Here is a 27,530-nt window from a genome sequence, read left to right on the forward strand (position 1 = left end):
ACATGGGACAAACTTCGAGAAGCCTGGAAATAAGACAGAAAGAACATGTTGGTGATGTAAATCACAACAGAACGATCACCTCTGGTTTAGCACATCACTTTTCAACTTCAAACCACACTATAGACTGGGATAACAGCTCTATGCCCTACATAGATAATGATTACAGACATCGATTATTCAAAGTGTGATACTTACAGGCAGCAACCTAAACAGAAATAATAAATCTATTGAACGATACTTGGAAAAATCTAATTAATTCTCTCAGTCCAACAGAACTACAGTATGTGAATAATCATATTACATGTTTACATGTAACACGTGTTCATGATACTTAGTAGAAAGTCACAATTCATACAGACATGGCACGCAAAAGTGTTATCTTAGCTAACTAGCAGGTACTAACGTTTTTTGTATTCTTAAACTTTTTTGCATTTGCCATTTTTTTGTACTGTGCAAGCCTTGAGAAAGCTAGTCAGTTACTAGCGAAACTGGTAGGCAATATTGTACAAACATACATACAAATTAAATATCTATGGTCAGTTTATCAGTGTCTTTTTTTTTTTTAATAAATTAGTGAGTTGGATAAGCGAGTGGTTGGCAGACACATACCAGCAAGTTAGTTATGGGGGAGTGGTTTTCCAGAGGAGGAAAGTCGCAGGAATCCATTGTAGAAAGCATTTCCATTTGATTACAAAGTAAATTATATTTGACAAGAAATAATCTTCTTGTCAAATCTCCTTTTACTATTACTTCCTTTACCTACATATAAGCAAACAAATTTTGCACATGAAGTATATTCACGACGGTTTCTTGTATATACAGCTGTTAACTTCACATCAGTTGCCTTAGTATCTCATAATGTAAAAACGTTATGAGAAGGGCCACTATCCAGACTGGCTTGACCTTTATTGGGATCTTATCGGTGGGATCCAGACCCAGAAAGATACCAAGGGTGAATTAATGCAAAAGTTATATATTTTTATGTGTGAGTAGCCTAGTCATGAAGATAATTTACATATTTACACTTGGTAAAGGATTATACAAGAATATATTTTCTTGCGGCCATTACTGTTTAACTGGTAACGTAATACTAAATGGGGGAAATGTGGTTGCTTGCAAAAGATGCAAAGTTAGGGATGTTGTGGATTTACAGGAAGAACTGAATTGACTTCGCGAGTGGGCAAGTGACTGAGACTAGCAATTCTCTGTTGCAAATGTAAGGTTTTCAAATTTAATAGGCAAGGATGGCTTGCAAGATGGCAGTTAGAGGAAGATATGTGAAGAATTAAGAAACTTAGTGTTTTATAAGGAATTTGGACTTGACAAGATATCACTGCTTGCTTTAACTCCCCAGAGCATTCCTTTAGGAATGTTAGTTAAATAATCTAACATACATACATCTTCAAGGCCCACTCTTCCTAATTGGGTTGTGGGGGCAACAGCTGCAAGAGGAACTTCCAATGGTCATGATCCTCTGCCACCAAGCTCAGGTGTTCTGGTGGGATTCCCAAACATGTCCACCCAAGATTTTGGACATAATGTATCCAGCGAGTCCTTGGCCTTCCACGTGGCCTCCCACCCTCTGGATTGGCAAAGAGAGCCTGCTGAGGGAGCCTCTCTTGTGGCTTTCTGACCAGGTACCTGTACCAACGTAACTGTGATCTCTCAACACAGAGAAGCAGCGGTTGAGTATTGAGGGTTTCCCGAATCGCAGAGCTTCTGACTTTGTCGAGTTTTGTCAGCCCCTCGAAGGAACCTCATTTCAGCCGCTTGGATTTGTGTCCGCATTCTTTCAGTCATTACCCAACTCTCATGACCATAGGTGAGGATGGGGACATAGACTGTATTGAAGACAGCCAGCTTTGCCTTCTGGCTTAACTCCTGCTTCAATACTACCGAACAGCCAAGCTCCTGCAATATTCAGCTTGCTAAGCCAATTCGAGTATCTAGCTCTACGTCCCATTTTCCATCATTCGTGAATATGGACCCAAGGTATTTAAACTTCTCCACCTGCCTCATTGGGACTCCACTTACATTTAGAGTGCACTGGGATGGTTGTCTTGAGACCACAAATGTTTCAGTTTTGGCCACACTGATCTTCATTCCGGTGTCTGCACAAACAGCTACAAACCTATCCAGGGTCCGCTGGAGGTCATCTGTTGAAGAGCTAAGCAGAACTAGGTCATCTGCAAAAAGCAGATGTCCAATGCTACATTTTCCAATTCTGACACACTCACTGCCTCGACTGTGCCTATCAATCCAGTCCATAAATATTATGAAAAGGAGGGGTGACAGAACACACCCCTGACGGAGGCCAACGGAGAGTGTGAAAGGTTCAGACTTTGTGCTGTTTACCCTAGCACAAAACTCTGGGCATTCATACAGGGACTTGATGGCAGCTAATAGTTGACCATCCACTCCATACTCCTGTACTACTTGCCAAAGCTTATCCTGAGGAACCTGGTCATATGCCTTCTCCAAGTCCACAAAACATGTGTAAACATTCTTGGCATATTCCCAAGATTTCTCAAAGACTTGCCTTAAAGTGAAGATTTGATCAGTTGTGCTTCTACCAGGACGAAAGCCACATTGTTATTCCTGGAACTTTGACTCAACTGTGCTCCTACACCGTCTTTCCAAGCACTTAGCATATGCTTTCCCAGGCAGGCTGAGCAGAGAAATGCCACGATAGTTACTGCAATCCTTCTGGTCTCCCTTCTTAAAGACTGGTATTATTGTGCCTGTCTGCCATTGCTTTGGTGCTCTCCCAAATATCCAAGCAGCCTGACACTCTCGAGTCAGCCAGAGAACACCGTCTCGATTTAAGGCTTTTAGCATTCCAGGCCGAATTTCATCATCGCCCGATTTTAGCGATTTTATTGCTAAATGGACCTCTTCTGCCGTGAGATTAGTCATTGCCCCGATCTGCACCTCTTGGATGTCCACAACTGCTGGGCCACCTGGGTTAAGAAGGCTCTCAAAGTATTCCCTCCATCTGTGGAGGATATCCTTCTCGGTTGTTAAAAGTGCACCATCAGAGGCCTTTATTGCCCTTGCTGTGCACAATTTCCTCCCTCGAAGGCGGCGGATGGTCTTTCAGAATACTTTGTTTGCATTTGCATAGGATGAGTCTAATCTTTCTCCAAAGGATTCCTAAGCCTTCTGCTTTGCTGTCTTTACTGCCTTAGCAGCAGTTTTTCATGCCTCAGCATACCGCAAACGCATCTCAGGTGACCTGATTCTAAGCCATGTTTAGGTAGGACTCCTTTTTTTTTTTGCCCGGACAGTTTTTCGGACTTCTTGGTTCCACCAAGGTGTCCTTTTCTCACTGCCTGTTGCCATGCTGAGCCGCTTTCTGCCACACCATGAGAGTGCAGAGGCAGTGACAACTGTTCTGAACAGCTTCCACTTCTCCTCAACATCTGCAGTATGCTTGGGAATCTCTTTGAACCTGCAGGAAATGTCATCTGCAGAATTCTTCCTCACAACCTCATTTTCCAATGTCTCCCATTTCACACGGTATAACTGCTTAGGCCTACCGGTGTTGATGGTAGCATCTGGTTTCTGAAGCCGTAGAGTGCACTCAGCAAGGTGGTGGTGGTCAGTTGACAGTTCTGCCCCTCTTCTCACACGAATGTCCAACACTGAGTAAAATAGGTCTGCTGAGACTATAAAGAAGTCAATCAGAGAACTTTGTTCTAGTGTATCCCTGTACCAGGTATACTTATGGACTTCTTGGTGCTGGAAGAAGGTATTCATTATGGACAAGCTGTTAGTACAGCAGAAATCCAATAATTTCAACCCATTCGCGTTAAGGTCAGGGACGCCGTTCCTCCCAACCACACCCCTCCATGTCTGGTCATCTGTTCCAACATGTGCACTGAAGTCACCCATTAGCAGGACTGATTCCATGTCTGCCACCCTGTCAAAAGCAGCATCCACTTCCTATAGGAAGGCAGAGTATTCTGACTCCAGATTAGGTGCATAGGCTTGCACCACAGCCAAATCATGGTTTTTCATCTGAAGCCTTAACACACATACCTGTCCCCCCAATGGGATCCACTCAACAACACAGTCTGGCAGCTGGGGGCTTGTGAGTATCCCCACATCCACCTGAGCAGACATTATCGGGCTCACACCAGAGTAGTAGTAGAGCTTCCACCCCTTATCCAGGTCGACAGTTCCAGAGCCTCTCCTCTTGGTTGAAGAAAGCCTGATTTAGTCTAGCCGGTAGCGCTTGGCTTCCTCAATCAGTTCCAACTCCTTCCTTGTCAGAGAGAAGATGTTCCAGTTGCCTAAAGCCATAGTCTGGTGCCGTTGTCGTTGCTATTTCCATCCTTTTGCAGAACCATTTCTTTGCACTGCCCCTAAACACCTCCCCAAACGGGTAGCGGGCCCATTGATTAAGTTTCCTCTAGCAGAGTGCTGAGGAGTGGTGTCTAACATAACAGTTTAAATTGTATGTTAATTTCTTTAACTTTCTCCTCTATCATCATGAATTGTACCACTTCATTAAGAGGGTGATAAGACTGAAGTTACAAATTACATACTGATCTGGAGATTGTAGTTTAGGTCTTGGAGAATTTGCTGAGAGCAGGAATGCAGAAGAGGGTTGATAATAGCAATATTCTCTGTATGTTCAGCATGAGTTTGTTAAAGAGACATCATATTTTGGCAATCTGTTAAAGAACTGTCATGCTTTAGCAATCTGCTTGTGTACTACAAGGACAAGGGAGATGCATATACAGTGATATAATTGGAGTTTTTGAAGGCATTTGATAGCTGGACTAAATTGGGATGGATAGAGTTTGATAATAAAATAGTGAGATAAATGGTTATTGAGTGTCAGATCAGCATCAGCAAGTTGTGCATCGGGAAGTGGTGGTGGTATTTCAGAAAAAAAAAACCTGTGGAGTTTGTTTCAGGATACCACTGCCCTGTGAGCCTCACTGATGCCAATCCTGTAAATATGTCTCAACAGTTTAAATGTCTCAGTCATATAACTTGTATGCTAATGATAATGGGATAGGTGTAACTGGAAATATACAGCTATTTGCAGATGATGCAAAGTCAGAAAGAACTATGAGTAGTACAGCCAATGCTATAGCCTTGCAGGAGGATCAGAAGAAGTTGTGTAAGTGGGGCTATCACTTCACTGCTGGAAAATGTAAGATCTTGAAATTTGGTGTCCAAGGATGGAATGCAGTATGCAATCAATGGAGAAGTTTTGAAGGAGATGAAGAAGATGTGGGAATAGTGCTGTACAGAGACTTTAAATTTAGAGATCACATTATCAAAACTGTAAGGATATCATAACAAATTATGGAATATGGAATGATGAGGAGGACTTTAATGTGTAGAAACAATGAGGTTATAGTGCCCTTGTATAAGGCTGTATATGGACTGCTGTGTGCAGATCTGGTATCTCCTGATATTCAAAGTGATGAGGATATATCTTACAGAGAGTTCAAAGAATATTGACTAAGTCAGTGTTGGATTCTTTGGAATCTTGGATATGAAAACAGATTGAGGGAATTTGATTTACAGAGCCTTATGAATAGGAGGAGGAGAAGAAAGTAGATATCTAGATATGATTGAGACATAAGGATGGTAAAGGTTGTTTCCAGATTAATGTGGAAGGGATTTTTCATATAGTAGAATGAGACAGGGATAGAATAAGAGACCATTCTCAGAAGCTAAAGGAGGATGTGAGAAAAAGAATGAGGGAAGATTGTTTTCATGGAGAGTGGTTGTGAGTAAACTGCATTGCCTAAGTTTGAAAACTGACTAGGTTCAAGACAAGTTTGATGATCTCCTTGTGTGAGAGTGTTGACCTCCTGCAATGAGTCTTTTAATCTCTTGAAGGTCTGATGTTAATAATAATATGTGCATGAATATTTTATTGTACATAAACATTGGCTAATATATAATAAATTGATCATAACATTAAATTCGATTATTTAAATTATTATTATTTCAGACTCATTGTAGGAGGCCCATCTTAGACAACACAAAGTCTGTCATACCACTCCTTAAACTCTTTCACCAATGGCACATTGACAACTCTGTCAGGCAATGAATTCCATGATCCAACCACTCTACATGCAAAAAAGCCACTTCTCATCCTCCTACTCACTACCTCCTTTTGCAACTTCCAGCAATGACCTCTTATAAATAATAAATTACACAATAACCACAGTAGTATATATAACAAAGTATATATATTTTGTTATATATGTCTGAAAAGTAGATAACAGTAGTTATCTACTTTTCAGACCACCCTCATAAAGTAGATATCTACTTTATGAGGGTGGTCTGAAAAGTTCTTGGCCTAACAATGAAAAAACGAATTTATAATTTCAAAATTATTTTTATTTTTCAACATAATCTCTCTTATGACTAATACATTTTTTTCAGCAATGCTCCAGCACCATTACCCATCCCTGTAATGGTTCTCAGTACGATCTGCAAAATACCCCTCTACAGCTGCAATCACCTCTTGATTCGAAGAAAAATGCTGACCAGCGAGGAAGAGATAGAAGTCAGAGGGAGCCAAATCTGGGGAATGTGGATGTTCCAACAATTCATAGCGCAGATCCCTTAATTTTCCCATTCCCATTTGTGTGCAGGTGCATTGTCCTGATGAAAGATGATTTTGTTCTTCTGCAAACCAGGTCTTTTCTCACGAATTTTTTCTAGTCTGGTTAAAAGATTGGAATAATATTCCCCATTTATTTTTTTACCCTTTTCAAGATAATTAATAAATAAAATGCCTTTAATATTCCAAAACACTGATGCCATGACCTTTCCTGCTGATGGAACCGACTTTGTCTTCTTTGGCGCTGAACAACCAATTTTGTGCATCGATTTATTACTATGGATGAGACTTGAATTCACCATTACACATCAGAATCCAAACAGCAGTCAAAGCAGTGAACAGCAGTTTGGATTCTGGTGTGTAATGGTGAATCCAAGTCTCATCCATAGTAATAAATCAATGCACCAAATCAGTTTTATTCTTGTTAAAACACTCCAAGCACTGTTCAGAGATTTTCATGCGAGTGTGTTTCTGATCTGCTGTAAGCAAGTGTGGCATCCATCTTGCTCAAAGCTTTTTTCATATGCAATTCTTCATGCAAAATTTATTATACACGTTCTTTTGAAATACCTGTAGTCTCAGCAATTTCACACACTTTGACTCACCAGTCATCCAATACCATATCATGCACTTAATCAATGATTTCTGGTGTTGTTACTTTTTGGACATCCTTCACATGGATCATCTTTACGGCTGTTAGAGCCACGTTTAAACTTGGCATCCCATTTCTTAATTGTGGAAGACAAAGGAGAACAGTGCCCATAAACTTTTATGAACTTCGAATGAATTTCTTTTGCCTTTAAACCTTCTTTTACAAAGAATTTTATACACGATACTCAGTTTTATCCATTTCAAGGGATACAGATAACACTTTTGCTTCAGACAGCGGTATAAAACAAACTACTTGATAGAATGATTTGCAATTTCACATGGATGCTTATGACAGATGCACCAACTTAGAAAAAAAAAATCTTGCCATCTATGGTTGAAGCCAAGAACTTTTCAGTTCACCCTCGTAATGAAATGAAAGTACTGATATTTCATACTGAACATAACATTGCATCATCAGTGTGTAGAAAGAAGCAATCAGAGGAACTGGAATACAAAGTACATACAGCAGTTGGTCGGTTACCAATTAAAAACTGTTGCTGCATACTAGAAATTAATAATAATAAATAATATTATTAAAAATATTATTAAAAACTATTTTTGATGGTTACATAAGATAAGAATTTCCCAAACTTTTGGGAGAGAGAGACAATCGTTCTGATTCAGATTTGGCCGATGTAAAAGGACTTTGCAACTTTCTTTGAAAAGGCTTTCATATTTAAACCTGCATCTATGGAGAAGACAAGCTTTATCCCACTGGATATTGTGTTTAATGTCAATACTATGTTGTGCAGACCAGACTTTTGAGTTTCATGTATTCAGTATAATATTGATGTTCATTAATTCTTTTTTCCACAGAATGACCTGTTTGTTCAAAGTATGTTAGATTACATTCGCACGGTATCTGGTAGACTCCAGCTAATGATAGAGGTGCCAGTTTGTTTTTTGTAGATGGCAACAGATGAGAAATTTTGTTGATCAGAAGATATGTGGGAATGAGATGATGATACTTCAAAATTCTACCAGTTGGTACCGAGATGCCAGAAATATAATGGATTGATACCCTGCAGTCTGTTGAACAATCCTGAGGTGTTGGAACATAGTAGTCAATTATCTGCTGCATTTGATTAGGGTTGTAACCATTAAATTCCATTAATGTTTTGATAGTGAGAAATTCTTGTTGTAAGCTTGAGGGAGAGGAGCACACTTTATGTGCTCTATTAATTAGACTTGATAACACCAATTTTTTGAGAGGTGTGATGAGCAGACTTTTGATGAATGTATTACTATTATTATTATTATTATTACTATTATTACGGGCAACTCCAGGGAGTCATTAGACTCATCGAGGGAGGCCCCAAATCATATTCATCACAACTATCTGACATTCATACAGTATCTATCATACCTCACCTTAAACTCATTCACTGTCACAGCATCCACTACAGACTCAGGGAGCTCATTCCACTCATTCACTACTCTAAAAGTAAAGAACCCAGCTCTAACACCTTTACTAACCACACTTTTGCCCAGTTTCCATGGATGTCCCCTAGTCCTCCCACAACCAGCCCTGTTCTCAAAAATATCTTCTGAATTAATTTTATAGAAACCCTTCAGTAATTTGAATGTCTCAATCATATCTCCCCTCCTCCGCCTATCAACCAATTTTTGCAACCCACAAATCCTCAACCTGTTCTCATACGGTTCATTCCACAGACCTGCTATCATCTTGGTCACTCACCTCTGGATCCTCTCCACATCCTCGCCATCAAGAAGAAACCAAGGTGACCAAATCTGAGCACAGTAGTCTAGATGGGGTCTTATCAAGGCTCGATAGAGAGGAACAATAACCTGCTTGTCTCTGCTTGTCAACGTATTCTTCAGCAACCAAATGATTTGATGAGCTGTTTTGGTCACTTTTGCAATGTGTCCCCTAAATTTCAATTCCCTATCCACCAACACTCCTAAATCTCGTGCCTCATCAATTTCCTGGAGCAGGGTTCCACCAATGCAGTAAACTGCCTCCAATCTTTTCACCCCAAAATGCATAACCTTACATTTTGCCACATTAAACTGACATCCATTCTCCTTAGCCCAGACCTCCAATCTATCCAAATCATCCTGCAAAATTTTGACGTCATCTGCATTCACTATTGCCCTACCCAACTTCGCATCATCCGCAAACAAATGAACTGTTCCTCTCAGATCATTTCCTATATCATTTATGAACAAATTAAACAGCATTGGTCCAAGAACAGATCCTTGTGGCACACCACTAGTCACAGGCCGTCTTGTGGACTCTACTCCCGAGTAAACCACTCTCTGATATCTCTCCGTCAACCACCCTCCTATCCATCTCACCAACCCTATGTCCATTCCCATATGCTGCAATTTACTGATTAAAATTCCATGTGGAATCCTGTCAAAGGCCTTGGCAAGGTCCAGTAGAATCACCGTAAACCCATTACCCTTATCCAGTTCAGCCGTCACTGTGTTATAATACGTGAGCAAGTTACTGAGGCATGACCTACCCTTCACAAAACCATGCTGTCCCCGATACAGTATCCCATTTTCTTCAATCCAATCTTGTATTTTCCTTTTGACTATTTTCTCTAAGACCTTTACAGTGATTCCTGATATGCTAATCGGTCGGTAATTTACAACAGCAGTCTTGGAACCACCTTTATGCAGTGGAACTATTTTCCCCTCTTTCCACCCACTCGGGACTAACCCAGACCCGAGACTCAAATTAAACAAAATGGTCAAGGGTGCTGACAATTCTTTAGCTGCTTCTCGTACAACACGAGCTGGTATACCATCCAATCCCACAGATGTATTGACATTGAGGTTATGCAATAGACTACTCACCTCCACTTCATTAACCACAATTCCCGTATAATCTGCTGGTTTATTCGTTTCTGCAATGTCACCACCTTGATGATATACTTTTGCAAAGTGCTCACTCAGTAACTCAACTATCTCAACTGATTCAGTTACCTCCCTACCATCGGCATTCTTTAAAATCAATCTGCCATGTACATTTTTCCTTTTACTTGCTACATATCTAAAAAACTGTTTAGGATTCTCTTTAGCCTGCATGGCCAATGTTCTTTCGTAATCCTTTTTTGCTTTTCTTACCACACTCGTCACCCTTCTGGCCTGCGCTTTATACCGTACATGTGCCTGCCGGTCACCCTTCTCCTTAAATTCCCTCCATAGTTGTTTCTTTTTTTGCAACTCAAGCTTAATGGTGTTATTCATCCATTTAACCCCTACTTGATTTATTATTCGGACTCTAGGTATACAGTCAGCCATTGCTTCATGCAAGCACTTCTTAACTACCTCCCATGCACTATCAACTTCTAGTCCTTGCAGTTGTACATGCCATGGCACTGAACCAATCAAACTCCTAAGCTTGTCATACTTTCCCGCCCGATAATTCCACATGTACCCTGTCTTAATTGAAAATTCTACACCTTTAGCCACCTCCCAAGTTAAGACCCTATGATCACTCTCACCGATTGGTGGCAATGTGGTCATATTTGTTACAGCCAAATCCTCAGATGTAATTACTAGGTCAAGCACTCTCTGACCCCTAGTATTTTCCATTACATGCTGTCGCAGATAGTTATCCCTTAATAACCGCATAAAATCCAGTTCCTTCCTCCCATGTGTCCTCTCCTCACTCCAATCAATGCGACCATAGTTGAAATCTCCCATAATAATCACCCTCCTTCCACCCATTTCTTCTATTTGCTTGTGCATACTGTCACCACCATCTTTTCCATCACCTGGTCTATAGCAGCACCCAATTGTATATTTAGTTCTGCTAGCCACAATCTCACACCAAATGGCCTCAAATGTGCTCTTTTCTCTATCCTGCAATTCAACTTCTATTCTCCTTGGCTGGAGCTCATCAGCTACCATCAACAATACTCCTCCCCCCATTTTATTCTCTCTGTCATTCCTGAACACACTATACCCATCACATTCAATCCCACTAGTTATATCATCTACAGTCAGCCATGTTTCACTAATACCTATAACCTGTGGTCTGGAAGTGCCAACCATGGCCAAAAACTCTTCCTTCTTGTTCCTAATACTCCTAGTATTAGTGTACATGAATTTAAGACCCCCATTAGCCCCAACCCTACTTTGATGCCTTATATTAACTATCCCACTCTGATTTGTTGTCCTTATTTGCTCTGGCATATTATATTCATTCTTACATTCAACTGCCTCCATAAGGACTGGGACTGTATCTCTATCCACCCCCCCTAACAAATCTAGTTTCCCTGAATTTGCACATCCACTACATTCAGCAACACTTTCTCAAGTCTTCTTACACCGTAACCATTCAAATGCAAGCCATCCATCTTATATAGATCCTTTCGCCCATCAAACTCACTCCACACATCCACAAATTCCACACCACTCGTCATACATAACCCACGCATAAAGTCATTTGCAATTATAGCCCTCCTTTTAAACATTTCACTGTCATACCGTGGCAAAAGACTAATCATTCTAACTCTCTCACTCTTTTCTTTTGCTACCTCAAACAATTCATTCAGGTCTTCTATCATTTCCATTTTATCTCCTTTCAAATCATTCGTACCTGCCACAACAATCATTTCTTTCACCCTTTCCTTTTGCTCTCTAATAGACACAGTTACGTCCTTTATGGTCGCACCAGGTTGGTACGATTTTGTCAAATCCTCTACTAACACACCTCGTACTAACGAGTCTCCATACAGCACTCTATCCTTCATTTTGTTCATGTTCACATTCATACGTCTATTTTTCCTGTCATACCTTTTATTATTGGTTGGTTCATTCAGTCTACTTTTGTTCATGCACTCTAGCTGCTGTTTTGCTCTTTCTATCGCACTATTCAACAACACGATCTCACTCAATGTATCTATCTCATCTTTTTTGTTCTCTGAGAAACCATTTATACTATCATTCACACTTTCTACATTCACACTCTCACAATTTTCATGTACAACTTTGCCGTTTCTTGTCATATCCCTATTTCCTTCATTTTGAAGGTTGACAAAAATATCACACTCACGATCCGAAATACGCTTCAATTCCGCATTCTCCCTACATTTTCTACACACATTCAATCCTTTATCATCATCTAACCACACTCCGACCGCACTCCGCAAAGCGTACATTTCACAGCTAGTACACTGACTCGTTTCTTTTATGCTACCGTTCTTTGATAACGATGGCGAACCTTCATTACTGGCCGCCATTTTCCTACGCACAGGTGCCATATTTATCAGTAACGTGTTTTGTCAAATTAAACGTTATAACACACCAAAAATAGACGCACTAAAATACGCAAGGCAAATAAAACAAAACTACACAATATTAAGTAATTTGTATCGATAACTGAAAATGATACTTATCTTATCTGGAGCTTGCACGAACACTACTCATTACGAATTCATCTAGCGGCGACTTCCGACATAGATTATGTTATAAAACACTTTAGTACACTAACCACGTTAATAAAGCTCTAATAATATACCAAAATTAAACACTTAAGTCCATTAAATTGAATCCAAAACACCAATAAATCAGCAAAAAACACAAATCTCTGAGGAGCTCTCCGATAGCACGACCGTTCACCAGCTAGCCTCGACACCCAATGAAGGTAGGTTTTCGATAAACACTGGTTGATAAATTACTGGAGGCTGTGCATGTAAGACAGATGTCCAAGAATGGTAAACTACAGCCTTTTCTTTTTCCATGGTGAACTGAATGCATGGGTGAAGGCTATTGATCTGTTATAGGAAAGTGGTAAGTGCATTTTCAGAATGAGGCCAAATACAAAGGCATCATCAGTATAATGAAACCAATGAGAGGGTTGGGGATGAATGGATGAGGGCAAGCATCTTCCAGATGGTTCTAAAAATAGTTTGCCAAAAGTGGAGATAGAGTGCTACCCATGGCAGTACCTTCAACTTGTCTATAGATCTTGTTTTTCCAGCTAAATATCCTGATTGTATAACAAATTCAAAAATCTCCGTAATATCAGGAGAGTAATCATCATATAGTAAATTAACAGTGTCAGATAATGGAATGTTGGTAAAGAAGGAAACAATGCCAAAGCTGACTAACAAATCCAACTCTTGTATTTAAATATCCTTGATTTTTTCAAGAAAATGTGTGGAATTCTCGATAAATGATCTGAATTGTCCTGTATGGGCAGTTAATAAGCGTGACAGAAATTTAGCAGTTCTATAGGTGGGAGAGTCAATACAATTCACGATGTGTCTTACCGGATAACCTTCTTTACGAATTTTTGGGAGGCCATATAAACGAGTAGTTCTTCCAAAATGAGTGCGCAACTTGTCCACAGTATTTTGATCCCATCTAACAACTTCATCAAGCAGCTTATTTAATTGTTTAATTTGCATTTTAGTAGGGTTATAATTAATTTCTTGATAGGTGGTGGTATCCTGTAAAAGGAAGTCTATTTTTCTCTCATAGTCAGCCTTATCCATTACTACTACCGCTTTTCCTTTATCTGCTTTCGAAATAGATATATTGCTATTTTTTCTTAATGAAACTAGCACACGGGTTTTTCAGCACTAGGCAAATTACATGGAGGTAATTTTCTTTTAAAAAGTGAAGCAGCAACTTCAAAGTGTAGTTTATTAGCATTTTTGCTGGAAAGTCCCGACAGATTGCGCTCGATATTATGCAAAAATTCAAGATATGGGGTACATTTTGATACCACACTAAAGTCATGGCTTTTAGCTAATACACTAGTTTCAACATCAGATAATGGGCATCCAGAATATTCACAATCCATTTATTAGTAGGAATGTTGTCAGGAGTGTTTGAATACATGAAACTTCAAAGGTCTGGTCTGGCACAACATAGTATTTACATTAAACACAATATTCAGTGGGATAAAGCTCGTCTTCTCTATTGATGCAGGTTTAAAGGTATATGAACGCCTTTTCGAAGTTGCGAAGCACTTTTACATCGGCCAAATCTGAATCGGAATGATTGTCTCTCTCTGCCAAAAGTTTGGGAGATTCTTATCTTATGTAACTATCAAAAATAGTTTTTAGTAATATTTTTAATAATATTATTTATTAATATTAATTTCTAGCATGTAGCAACAGTTTTTAATTGGTACACCACTGACTGCTGTATGTACTTTGTATTCCAGTTCATTTGATTGCTTGTTTCTGCACACTGATGATGTACTGTTATCTTCAGTATGAAAAATATGTACTTTCATTTCATTAAAGTTAAGTACTGTGGTTATCATGTAATTTATTATTTATAGTCATGCCACAGATACCTGTAAAGATTAGAATGACCTCTTATCCTTTATTTTTCCCCTTCTTCAACTATATGAAAAATCTCCCCTCCGTCAATCCTGTAAATACATATGAGTGGTTTAAATGTCTCAATTACATTACCCCTTTGTCGGTTTATCCTCATAACTGTATCCTCTCCAAGGTTAATTTATTCTTTTTGAATCCAGGTGACCATATCTGGGCACGATAGTCCAATAGCCTGATCAGAACTTCAGATTTTTTCAGCATTCACCCCAAAATCCCTTTTCTTATCCACTTTCTCTAATATAGATCCACCAACAGTGTGTGTATGTATGCATGCGTGCAATGCAGCCTTCCATCTGTGGATAAGAGAATCACAATCCATACTTCTGCATGCCATTTTCTTAAGCATCACTGCAATAATTTGTGTATATGTATGCTTTTGTATGATTCAGATTGCACTTCACTCCATGCTTTTGTAAGTGTTGAACTGAAATTATTTTAACAAAATATTTTAGCAAAAGGTCTAATTATTTGCATTTCAACACTTCCAAAAGCATGGAGTGAAGTGCAATCTGAACCATAAAAAATCACACACACAATTATTGAGTGATCCAATATTGGAATGAAGAGATAGCATTTAGGAATAAGGAAAATGAATTTCTCGAGTTCTTCAGGGATAACTATCTCAGGCAGCATTTAAAGGATGGCATGATAGGATCGAGAGTTTTAGATCTGATCATTTCATCAGAGGATGTAATTGTGAGTCGGTTTCACACTTTGATTTAGTCGGTGAAAGTGATCATTATGTCATCAAGTTGGTTGTGGCTAGCCATATGCAGACTTTTGTGAGGAGAGAATATATGTGGCATAACATCACTGGTGATTTTGAGAAGCCCAGGAGACAGCTTGGAGCTATAACATGGAACAAGGAGTTGAGCAGTAAGGAAATAAATGCTGCTTGGGAGCTGACAAAGAAATTGTGGAAGGAATAGACATTCCCAATTACCACTTAGCTAAGAAATTAACGGCAACACTCAAGGAGTTGGTAGGTCATTCTCCCTCCTACATAAAAAACACACAACACTTTATAAACAAAATTAAAAACGTAACACTCGACAAAGATGACCTGTTAGTCAGTTTCAATGTTTCTGCCCTTTTCACTCATGTCCCCATCAATGACACAATTCTCCTACTACAGAACAAATTTCTGCCGTACATTATGGCCCTTTTTGCCCACGTACTACAGTCAGGTTACTTCGTGTGGCAAAACAAATTTTACCTACAGAAGGAAGGTACAGCCATGGGCTCACCACTATTCCCCCCCCCCAATCACTAACTTCTACATGGAAACGTTTGAGCAAAGGGCTCTTGATTCTGCCACACTTAGACCGATAGTCTGGCTTAGATACGTTGACGACGTGTTCGTGATCTGGCCGCACGGGCGACAAACGCTAAACACATTCCTTAGCCACCTGAGCAAACAACACGAACGCATACAATTTACCATCGAAATTGAAAATCAAAATTCGCTCCCGTTCCTAGACACACTAGTTACATGTCTTCCTTCAGGCAGTCTATCCTTCACGGTCTACCAAAAACCGACACACACACACACACACACACACACACACACTGGCCAATACATATATGCTAATTCATACCACCACCCATCACAAAAATATGGAATCATTAACACCCTTAAAAACAGAGCTACAACAATTTGCTCTAACCAGCAAGCCCTGAAACAAGAACTAAAAATAATCAGCGACACATTCATAAATAATGGCTATAACAAAAATACTATTAATAAAATACTCCATAAAACAACAACAAAAACGAATCTAGATTACAGTAAAACCATAGCCATCCCATACATTAAAGGGTTATCGGAAAAAATCAACAGAATCCTACAACATTATAACCTCAATGCCACCTTTAAACCACCCACTAAACTTAAAACCATATTCAACTCCTCTAAGGATCCTCTCCTCCCATTAGCACATCCTGGAGTCTATTGCATCCACTGCACCTGCAACTTACCGTACATTGGTGAAACAAGATAGACAATCCCTATACGCAAGAAAGAACATATTAGACACATTAAATATAACCATTATGATGAAGCAGGCCTCTCAGACCACGCGCTCAACACCTTACACCAAATCAACTGGAAAAGCACCCGCTCTTTACACCACACAAAAACCTGGTATAAAAGGAAATTTAAGGAATCCTGCGAAATCCTGATAAACCACCCAAATATCAACAATAAAGATGGCATGAAAATTCCAAGGATCTGGATGGCACACATTCAGCCTACCTAATATATAAGATCCAACATAAGTTAGGACTCTAGCCAATCTTCAGCTAGTATTAGAAACCATTCCATACCAACTGGCTGGAATGTACAAGTATAATCATGATGTTAATATATGTATATAGATAGATACTTGTTGTTGTTGTGCCCAACGTATTTCTACAACCAACAGATAACATTAATATGTTAATGTTATCTGTTGGTTGTATATAATAGGACTCTAGTGTTGATGTATAATTTTTCTTTTTTTTTTTTTCTCACCAGAGGTCAGGCCAACATTTGTTGTAGCGGTTGGTCAGTATCTTTAACAAACCAGTTTGAATGTAGTGTAGCTTGTTTTCTGTGTATAGTTGTATGCTCCAGAAGATGGTCTTAACACAAAGGTCGAAACATTGAATGTAGATTTTAGTTATATTAAACTAAAGTTTTTATTCAAAAACAATAGTTGTCTCCATAATTTTCAAAAATGCAAATACATAACAGCATCAATACATGAATGTATTCCGAAGGCCAAAAGGCTGAATTAGGTAGGTGAAATGGATCATTGAGGAGCTTAAGCATGAAATCTGGAAGAAGAAATTATTTGGAGGCAGTACAAGATGAATAATAGTAATAATCTGTTGTTTATTATTTTAACGGTATAATAGAACACAGAAACTAAGTAAATAATTAATTTATTAACTTGATGCTGATATTTTGCTCTATGCTAACCCATAGAGCGAGAGCAATCTGTTCAAATGACAAGGCTCTCACTGCTGAACTGACTCACTTACGCCACACCTTCTTGGCCAACGGCTACAATCCACAAAAAATAAACAAAATACTAAACACTCCTAAGAAACCCCTCCCACCATCCACCACAGAGAACTACAACAAAACAGTCACCATCCCTTACATTAAAGGTACATCCGAAAAGATCTCAAGAATTCTCAATAAACATAAACTACGCACTACATTCAGACCATGTAGCAAATTAGCCACCCTCATCCGCTCACCCAAGGACAGCATTCCTCCTTTATCACATCCAGGAGTCTACCAAGTACCCTGCTCATGCAATCAAGCCTACTACGGTCAAACAGGAAGAACTGTGAATATCCGCATCAGCGAACATAAACGATACGTCCGGAAATATCATTATGGGAAGTCGGGCCTAGCAGACCATGCTCTGGATACCCCTGCACACAGGATCAACTGGAAAAACACAAAAGTACTACACAGAAACCCATATAAATCAGAGAGATTGTTCTTAGAGGCGACAGAAGCCCTAAAACACACTCCAAATCTCAACAAATATGGCTGTATTAACTTGCCGAAGATCTGGGAGACAGTCATATTAAGAAAAAACTAGCACTTTTCTAGGACTCTAGTAATATATGATAGCGTTTTTTTTTGTTTTTTTTTTTTTTTCAGATAGAGGGCGCCAAAATCAGGACTCTAGTCTTTGTGTTGCTGCTACAATTTTGTTGAAATACACCATGTTGTTTTAGTCTCGCGTATTGTGACAAACAGTGTTTTTGTGCTCTGAAGATGCTGGTTATAATACCAGCGAAATATCAGCATCAAGATAATAAATTAATTATTTACTTAGTTTCTGTGTTCTATTATACCGTTAAAATAATAAACAACATGTTCGACGAACACATAAGTCTGTCCACACGTTTAATAGTAATAATCAGTTATGTGAAGAGTAGAAAGAACAAGCCAGGAGAGTGACTCAGTTAGCAAGGAAAACTAAAGTGCAGTATGAGCAAAATTTGGCAAATCAGGCGAAGAAAACCCTAAAGAGTTTTTTAGATGTGTGGCAAGTAGATGGAAGAATGATCGTGGTAAGATGATGTTAATAAATGAAAATGGTAGAATAGTAACTGCTGCAGAAGACACTGTTGAGGCATTCAGTAATCAATTTATAAAAGTATTTCATCCTGATCAGGGTAGAATCATGAGGAAATTAAGTAGAGGACATAGGAGAGGATGACTTAATTGTGCCTGAGCAGGAGGTATTTAAGGAAATAAATAAATAAACTTGATGTCAATAAGGCGCATATCACCACCATTCATCTGAAGGGAATTGGCATGCCTGTGTAATTAGAGTCTTACAACAGCACAGGTTCCAAGGGAGTGGAAAGTGGGTAAAATTTCTCCACTGCATAAAGGTGTTGATAAGGCTGTAGCTTCAAATTATAGGCCAATCTGTATATCTGGAGTTATGGTGAATATACTGGAAAGATTGGTGAGGAGTAGGATACAGAAATGGGTTGATAATAGCAACATTCTCTGTGGTTATCAGTATACATTTGTTAAAGGGAGATCATGTTTTGCTAACTTATGTACTATAATAATGTGACAAATACCTTGGATAGATGCTTATACAATGGTGTACTTGGATTTTGCAAAAGCTTTTGATAGACTGCCACATGACAAATTGTTAAATAAATTGAAACAAATGGGATTGGATAACAGACTTCTGAGTTGGATCAGTGACTGGCTGTCAGATAGGTCTTGGAAAGTTGTATATGGGGCGCATTATCCCGAAAGAGGAAGGTTATTAGTGGTGTACCACAAGGGTCAGTTTTGGGACCATTGTTGTTCAATTTGTATGTTAATGATATTGGGATGGGTTTAACTAGTGATATGCAACTATTTGCAGATGATGCAAAATTGGGGAAAGCAATGCAAAGTCAAGATGTTATGGCCTTACATGAGTACTTGAATAGGTTACGTGAATGGGCAGGTAAGTGGAACTGTCAGTTCAATAGTGATTTGCAGCCTTGATCAGGCCTCATATGGATTATTGTGCACAAATTTGGTCACCAAGTTTTCATTGTGATGAGAGGGGGAGGGATATGATTGAGATATATAAGCTAGTCAGAGGTTATCAGGTTGACATGGAAGAGATTTTTCATAGAATAGGAGGGGGGGGGGGCATCGAAGGAAACTGTATGAGGTGAGTGTGAGGAGAAGATTCTTTGCATGGAGAGTGGTTGTGAGTGGACTGCATTGCCTGAGTGTGTTATGAATGTGGACACATTGAATCAGTTTAAGGCACGGTTGGATGAGTTGTATGCAATAGTGTGTACCTCCTACAATGAGTCTCTGATTCCATGGAGGTCAGATATTAATAATAATAATAGTAATAATGTTGGATATAAAGAAAAATTGAGAAAATGCAAGTTGCATAACCTTGTGATAGGAGAAGAGTTATGTGAAAGAGATTTTTCATGGAATGGAGAGAATTAGAATAAGAGATGGTTCCTAAATGCTGTATAAGGAGGACATGAGCAGGAAAGTGAAGTGCAATTTTTTTTTTTTTTGTGTGTGTGTGTGTGGAGAATGATTGGTAAGTTGAAAGTATTGCTGGAGATTGTTTTGAGTGCAGAAACAGTGTGTGTGTGAGAAAGACACTAGGGCTTCTCACATTCTAGGACCTCCTACAGTATAATAATAATAATATAGTAAGTTAATCGTGTTCACAGTTCTAATGCTTCAATAAACACAGGCCATTATGAGATTAAAAAACTCGAATAACTCCATGTATTAAGACTTGCTTAAATTTTTATGAGAATTATTTACAGAATCTCAACATTTTAATAAGTCATGTATCCAACTGCTTTCTTTAGTAGAAGTTGAACTCTGTATATAAAATATGGGCCCAAAATAATAATCCTAATAATCTTATGGTCTGCTTTCCATTTTTGCAGTTAGGTCATTAGTTTTGTTTCTGGTTGCTAACAGCAACAGCTTATTGTGGTTGATGGTTTCATCCCTTCAGAATTTGGCACAAATGTTTGAGCCTCAGGACTCTGTCATTGACGTGAGATGCTATCCAGAGCTTTTCTGATTATAATATGCTATATTATTTCTCTTCTTCAAGTGCTGAAATGTTACAAGCCTCAAGTTCCTCCATAATGAATATCTTAAATGCTAATTTTCATTTCATGATCTAGTGGGAGTGAGGGCAATCTTGTTGATTTAATTGCTAAAACACATCTTATCTTATTTCTGATAATAAAGATAATAATAAAATTTTTAAAAAAAAGAAGGGAAAAAAAAACCCTTGCTTCACTTTTCCTTACCTCAAGGCAAGATCAGATTTCAAATCTCGGGCTGACTTTCCTAGTACTACACATGAAATGTGTAGTACTAGGCCTATAGCCAACTTCTTATTCTTTTCCACTCAAGACATTATGTCTCACTTGTATAACTGCTCACCTATATAAATCCTACATATTTCAAACCATAATGTGAGAACAGTATTTTATGGTGTGAACAGTATTTATGAACAGCAGTTTAAGAAAAATGTAAGGTTATGCACTTTGGAATGAAAAGATTACAAGATTAACTTGTATATTAATGATATAGGTGAAGATTTGGATGGAGATATTCAGTTGTTTGCAGATGATGCAAAGTTGGGACGAACCATGAAGTGTAGTGAAGATGTTGTGGCCTTACAGGAAGACTTGAATAGATTGAGTGATTGGGCACGGAAATGGGGATGCGAGTTCAATGTTGCAAAATGTAAGGTTTTAAAATTTGGAAAACAAAGATGGGATGCAGAATTTATGCTTGGTGAAAATATATTGTTGGAGGTAGAGGAAATAAGAGATCTGTGTGGGGGGGGGGGTGATAGTGGATAAGGATCTAAAATTTAGGGGGACACATTGCCAAAATTGTGAAGACAACACAAAGGCTTCTGGGAATGATGCGGAGGACACTGACGTGTAGAAGTAGGGAGATTCTTGTTCCGTTGTATAAGGCTTTGATTAGGCCACCCATGGACTATTGTGCCCAGATTTGGTCACCGGGTTTTCAGAAGTATTAAGAGATGTTGGAAAGGGTCCAAAGGAGACTGACTAAGGTAGTTTCTGACCTCTGGAATGTTGAGTATGAGGAAAGATTGAGAAGATGTAATTTGCAGAATCTAGTGGAGAGAAGGAAGAGGGGAGATATGATAGAGACGTACAAGTTGGTAAGGGGTTGTTATAAGATCAGTTGTGGAGAAGTTCTACAGAGAATAGTGGGAGATCAGGGGAGAACCAGAGGTCATCCCTGGAAACTGTATGAAGAGGGTGCGAGTAGGGGAGTGAGAGGCAGGTTTTTTCGTGCAGAGTTGTGAATGATTGGAATGCCTTGCCTAAGAATGTGGTGTCTGCAAAGAGTTTGAATGTGTTTAAAACATGGTATGATGAGCTGTGTGTGTGATAAAAGGACCTCCCAGATGAGTCTTTGACTCCACGAGGTCTTGGGGTGGTAATAATAATAATAATAATAAAGTTGCATACTGCTGCACTGATGGAAAGTAAGTAGCTTGTAGGATTGTTTGGTTATTGATGAATATACTTCAACTGATCTTATCTGCATTATTATGCACAGATTTGTCATCTGTGTTTCCTGTGGATGTGGAATTAGTAGAGTAGGATATAGAGGCAAGTGACCAAGATGGTGGTCTATGAAATGCTTCCTATGAGAATAGACTGAAGGTCAGTTGATAAACTGAAAAGAGAGGCTATAACAGAAGTGCATAAGTTACTAGAATGGTTCTAGAGTAGGACTGGTGCAAAACCCTTTCAGTACATGATTAGAGGAGATCATCTCTGACAGCTGATAAGAGTGTTGTCAACAGTGGTATCAGTATTACCAACAGAGTTATGATGTTTTAAAAAAAGGAAGATTAAATTTGCTGTTTCAGGAAGCCATCCTTTATAGACAGATATATTCACTCATCTTCAAAAAATAGGTATTATCAAAAGCCTTGTATACTGAGCATGCACAATTTGTTCTTCTGAGTCTCTTCTATTAGAAGCATTAAAGAAAATAAAACTTACTATATTAAGTAATGGATACGAGATCTTGATATAGAAAATATATGATAATTATCGTCCCTCTTCCAGATTGCAATCTGATGTTAAAAGGATCAGCATACCCTACTTTAAAGGAACATCTGTGTAAACAGCAAGGACCCTTCACAGATATAATTTGTATGCCACCTTCAAACCAGCCTGGAAGTTGTCACCTTTTTTTACCACCTAATTATCACTTTTATTCTTGCCTGGAGTTTATTAAATACCCTGTTCTTGTCATCTTTGCTACTTTGGATAGACTGACCATTCTACTGCTATTAGAATAGAAGAACATAATTATATAAGATTTTTGGAATCTGAAGGTTCAGGCCTTGCTTCTTATGCCAATGACACTAGACTAGGCAGAGTCCACTGGAACCATACCAAGATGCTACACTGCAGTAGGTTCAAATTTGATTGTCTATTTTTTGAATCGTGTGAAGCCCTAATCTTAATTGGACAGGCTGTATGCCTATTTCTAATTTTTTGAAGTGATTGCTGTTAATTGTTTATACTTTATATTTTTATTTATTTATTATTTTTAAATTAATTAATTAATTTTACATCTCTTCCCATATCTCTGAACTCTAATAGTGTTTCCTCCTACTGGAAAGCTGCAACTGAGACGTGATATTATACGCATGCTGTATGACTCGTTCTTGTATTCAGAATTCAAATGTTGTTACCAGTTTTTCTCTTCTCCCTGAAAGAGGCTCATGACAGTTTGAGTGAAATATATAGGAGTAATAAATTATATTTACTGTAGTTTTCTCTTATATGTGTGAAGCTGTTATCAAAAAATATAGTACATCTATAGTACAGCCAGCCTGGTTGGTCGAGTGGTTAGCATACCCACTCTCCAGCCAAAAGGCTGCGGGTTCGAATCCTGCCATGGGCATGGATATTTGTGATTGTCTGTGAAAATATTAATGGTGGTGGTAGTGTTGGGTGGTAGATGGTTGATTGAGTAGTGGAGATAGAGAGTTGTAAAGTAGGTGCCCTTCCTCATTGAGTCTTTGGACTCCCTGAAGGTGTCAATAATAATAATAATCTTGGTACTTGCTATAAACATTAATTCTATAAGCTTTTCATTATGCATTATATCGGATGCTTTCTTGTTTTTTATGCTTTTAAATTCCAGTTCCTTTAACTTTCATTAAATATAACGCTTAATAAATGTATAATGAATATATTTCCAGTAATTCTGAGTGTAGTGAATTATACTAATGTGATGATACTTTTTTTCCTGGTTGCAGAGTTAAGTGTGTCAGTAAGTTATGTGATAAAGTCCACGTGCCAATCTTCTCCACTTCCAGAGTTACCGACTTTGCCACCTCTTGAATTTATAAAAGATACAGAAGATGATGCTAATTATATACCTCCTACTGTTAGTGGTGCTTTTGGAACATCCAGTGAGCCTATTTCATTAAACATTTCTTCAGATTATCGAGAAATTTCAAGAGTTGATAATGCAATTATTCAGCAAGAGGAAAGCAACAAATTACAAGATATGAATAATAATGATGAAACTTCAAATCAGGTTGATTTGACACAACAAGGAAATTTCCAAATGCAATTAACAGATAATGATTGGGGAGGGCCAGAAGATTTTGTCAATATAGATCATGACCTTGATTTTCCTGATGGCACTGAAGGAAACCATGCAGTTTCAGTTATTCCTCCACCAGAATTTTTAAATGGACAGATAGGTAATTGAAATATATCAAAATATTTACCTTATAACATTTGAAGGAATTATTTCATGATGGATATGTTGTGTTTTTTATCTTTCATCACAGAAGTTGAAATAAAGTTTGTATCAGCAGTGTTATTTCATAATATATATGATTAGTAATCAGCTTTTATCTGACATATTAATTATTTTATATATATATATATATATATATATATATATGTTATTTAGTATTAAATGACTAGAATACCGAGATTAAATAAAAGCAGATTTTATTCGCATGACTAGTTTCGTCTTTCACAGACTTCTTCAGGTGCACAAAACATAGAAATAACCAGCTAGATAACCGTAAAATAAACTGGCTCTGAACAGTACAAAAAAGCGTTAGCAAATAACTGTTAAGGTTCAAGCCTTGATGAGTTTAAAAAAGAACTCTCTCTAACTGTATTATTAGGTATATGCATGCTTTTAAGATCTCGAGCCAATATTGGATAGCAGAACAGTGACAATCTGACAAGTTGTAAATCAGATTACTGTTGATATGTACAGGGTTAAGGATTATTTCTTTTGATTCTTTTATTTTCCTTTCTATTTTATCGTAACAACGATGAATGTTATTTGACTTTTCCCAGAAAACTGGATGTGGGAGCCCTTCCTTTGCAATTATCGGAAAAGAGGACATGGCTAGATAAAGCATTGGCTCGTGTTCTCTTATAATTTATGTCTCTTTGATGTTCCTCGAGGCGAAGTTCAATTGATTTTTCCATCTGGCCAAAGTATGGTTTACCACAATTGCAGAAAATCTGATAGACGCTGGGATATTTGAGGTTGTTATGACTAGTTTTCGGCTGACTAAAAAGGGAATGTAGCTTTGGTAGTATCGTGAAGAAAGTCTATATGTTATATTTTCTTAGAATCTTTGCCAATTTTGGTGTGATAGAGCTGATGTAATTCCCTTTAAAAACTGAAGTATCTTCACTGCAGTGAGGGAGAGGGTTGAACAGGAGTTTGTTGATAGTCTTCATTGAATAGCCATTTAGTTGAAATGTATTTAGAAGGAGATTGAGTTCATTGTTGAGTTCTTTGTCAGAAAAAAGTGAGCGAGCCAGTGTCTGAGTGTAGATATGATCTCGAATTTCTGTGGAGGGTAATGGTGTGAGTGAGCGTAAAGATATATGTTCGCATGGGTAGGTTTTCTGTAAATAGAAATCTTGAATTTTCTTGCTGAACGGATCAGTTTGACATCCAGAAAAGAAAGAGAACTGATGACCTCCAACTCAGTTGTAAACTTTATGTTAGGATGTATATTATTCAGGTGGTCTTGGAAATTCTGGACAGATTCAAGGCCATGTTCCCAAATTAAAAAGATGTCAATGTAATGTTTCCAAATCTTTGGTTTTAAAGGGAAGGATGAGATAGCCTTATCTTCAACTAAATGGCTATTCAATGAAGACTATCAACAAGCTCCTGTTCAATGAAGATACTTCAGTTTTTAAGGGGAACATTTCTGTTCCTTACATCAGCTCTGTCACACCAAAATTGGCAAAGATTCTAAAAAAATATAACATACAGACTTTCTTAACAACACTACCAAAGCTATGTTCCCTTTTAAGTCAGCAAAGACTAGTCAACAACCTCAAATATCCCAGCGTCTATCAGATTTTCTGCAATTGTAGTAACCCATACTTTGGCCAGATAGAAAAATCAATTGAACTTCGCATCGAGGAACATCAAAGAGACATAAATTATAAGAGAACATGAGCCAGTGCTTTATCTAGCCAAATCCTGTTTTCCGCTAATTGCAAAGGAAGGGCTCCCACATCCAGTTCTCTGGGAAAAGTCAAATAATATTCATCATTGTTACGATGAATAGAAAGGAAAATAATACAATCAAAAGAAATAATCCTTAACCCTGTACATATAAACAGTAACCTGAGTTACAACTTGTCAGAATGTCACTGTTCTGCTATCCAATATTGGCTCCAGATCTTAAAAGCATGCATATACCTAATAATACAGTTAGAGAGAGTTCTTTTTTAAACTCATCAAGGCTTGAATCTTAACAGTTATTTGCTAATGCTTTTTTGTACTGTTCAGAGCCAGTTTATTTTAAGGTTATCTTGCTGGTTATTTCTATGTTTTGTGCACCTGAAGAAGTCTGTGAAAGACGAAACTAGTCATGCGAATAAAATCTGCTTTTATTTAATCTCGGTATTCTAGTCATTTAATACTAAATAACATGTATTCACACCAAGTAAATCATTCTATGAACACACACACACACTGATCTCTTTTTATGCGGATTTGAAGTTATATGGTATTGTACGCCCACAGATACAAGACCTTTCAACACTTCTGCACATGTCAATAGAAGGAGAATCCATTCCAATAATAGGGTAATCCAGCGTTTCCCAAACTTTTCCTAGGACGGAACACTTCACAATTCCTGAAATTTTCATGGAACACTTGATTATTTTGTAATGTATTAATTAATGATTAATTGTTAATTTAGCTGATTTTTATTATTAATTAATAATTAATTAAACATAAACGTCTTTAAATTAATTTGTGCTGATTTTCATTGACATATCCGATTCTGATCACCAAAAATTTATAATATTATTATAAGTACTTACGAGTGAATGCAGACTTTTTCTCCTGTGTGCTGATAGTTTTCCCCTACTTTTGTACATCCTGGAGATTGCTTTGTAGGCTGGAGGTGGATCAATCACTATCTGTTGCATCACAAACACCTTCAATAAGAGATTTCTTAACACCAAAATTAAACAAAGATCCTTGTCTCTTATTCATATTAAAATTTAAATCTGTAGGGCTATTACTTTTAAAAAATCACGGCCCTACAGTTTCGAAACAAGTGCTTTCACCTTACAATACGAACTTGAAGAAAGTATTCAGTATTACTAGATCTTAGAACCAGATACAGACTACCCTGATCTTCAATTTCAGTGGAAAAATTTTCTTTATACAGTAACCCCCCCCCCCCGACTTACGTAAATTAGAAGTTACATAATAAATCTCGAAAATTACAACTACTAGTGCGTGTGAACATATTTGCATCTTTGACATCCATTGCAGTATGCAACGACATAATGTTAACTAGAGTCGGCATTCACAGCAAATGTAACGAATAGTGACAGGTTACCAG

At 38.0% G+C, this 27,530-nt stretch overlaps 1 protein-coding gene across 2 annotated transcripts in view; it reads left to right on the forward strand.

Moving 5' to 3' along the window:
• LOC150099795 (alpha-2-macroglobulin-like protein 1) overlaps positions 1-27,530 on the forward strand; it is a 1,007,775-nt gene that overhangs the window by 913,632 nt on the left and 66,613 nt on the right. For both annotated transcript variants that reach the window (XM_090403789.1, XM_090403790.1), the window contains exon 32: positions 23,928-24,380. In XM_090403789.1, the coding sequence (XP_090259915.1) occupies positions 23,928-24,380 (453 nt within the window). The remainder of the gene's footprint in view (positions 1-23,927; positions 24,381-27,530) is intronic.

This window comes from Typopeltis vanoorti, chromosome 14 (assembly GCF_054136105.1).
Source record: "Typopeltis vanoorti isolate ZY-2024b chromosome 14, IOZ_Tvanoo_1.0, whole genome shotgun sequence".
Taxonomy (NCBI): Eukaryota; Metazoa; Arthropoda; class Arachnida; order Uropygi; family Thelyphonidae; genus Typopeltis; species Typopeltis vanoorti.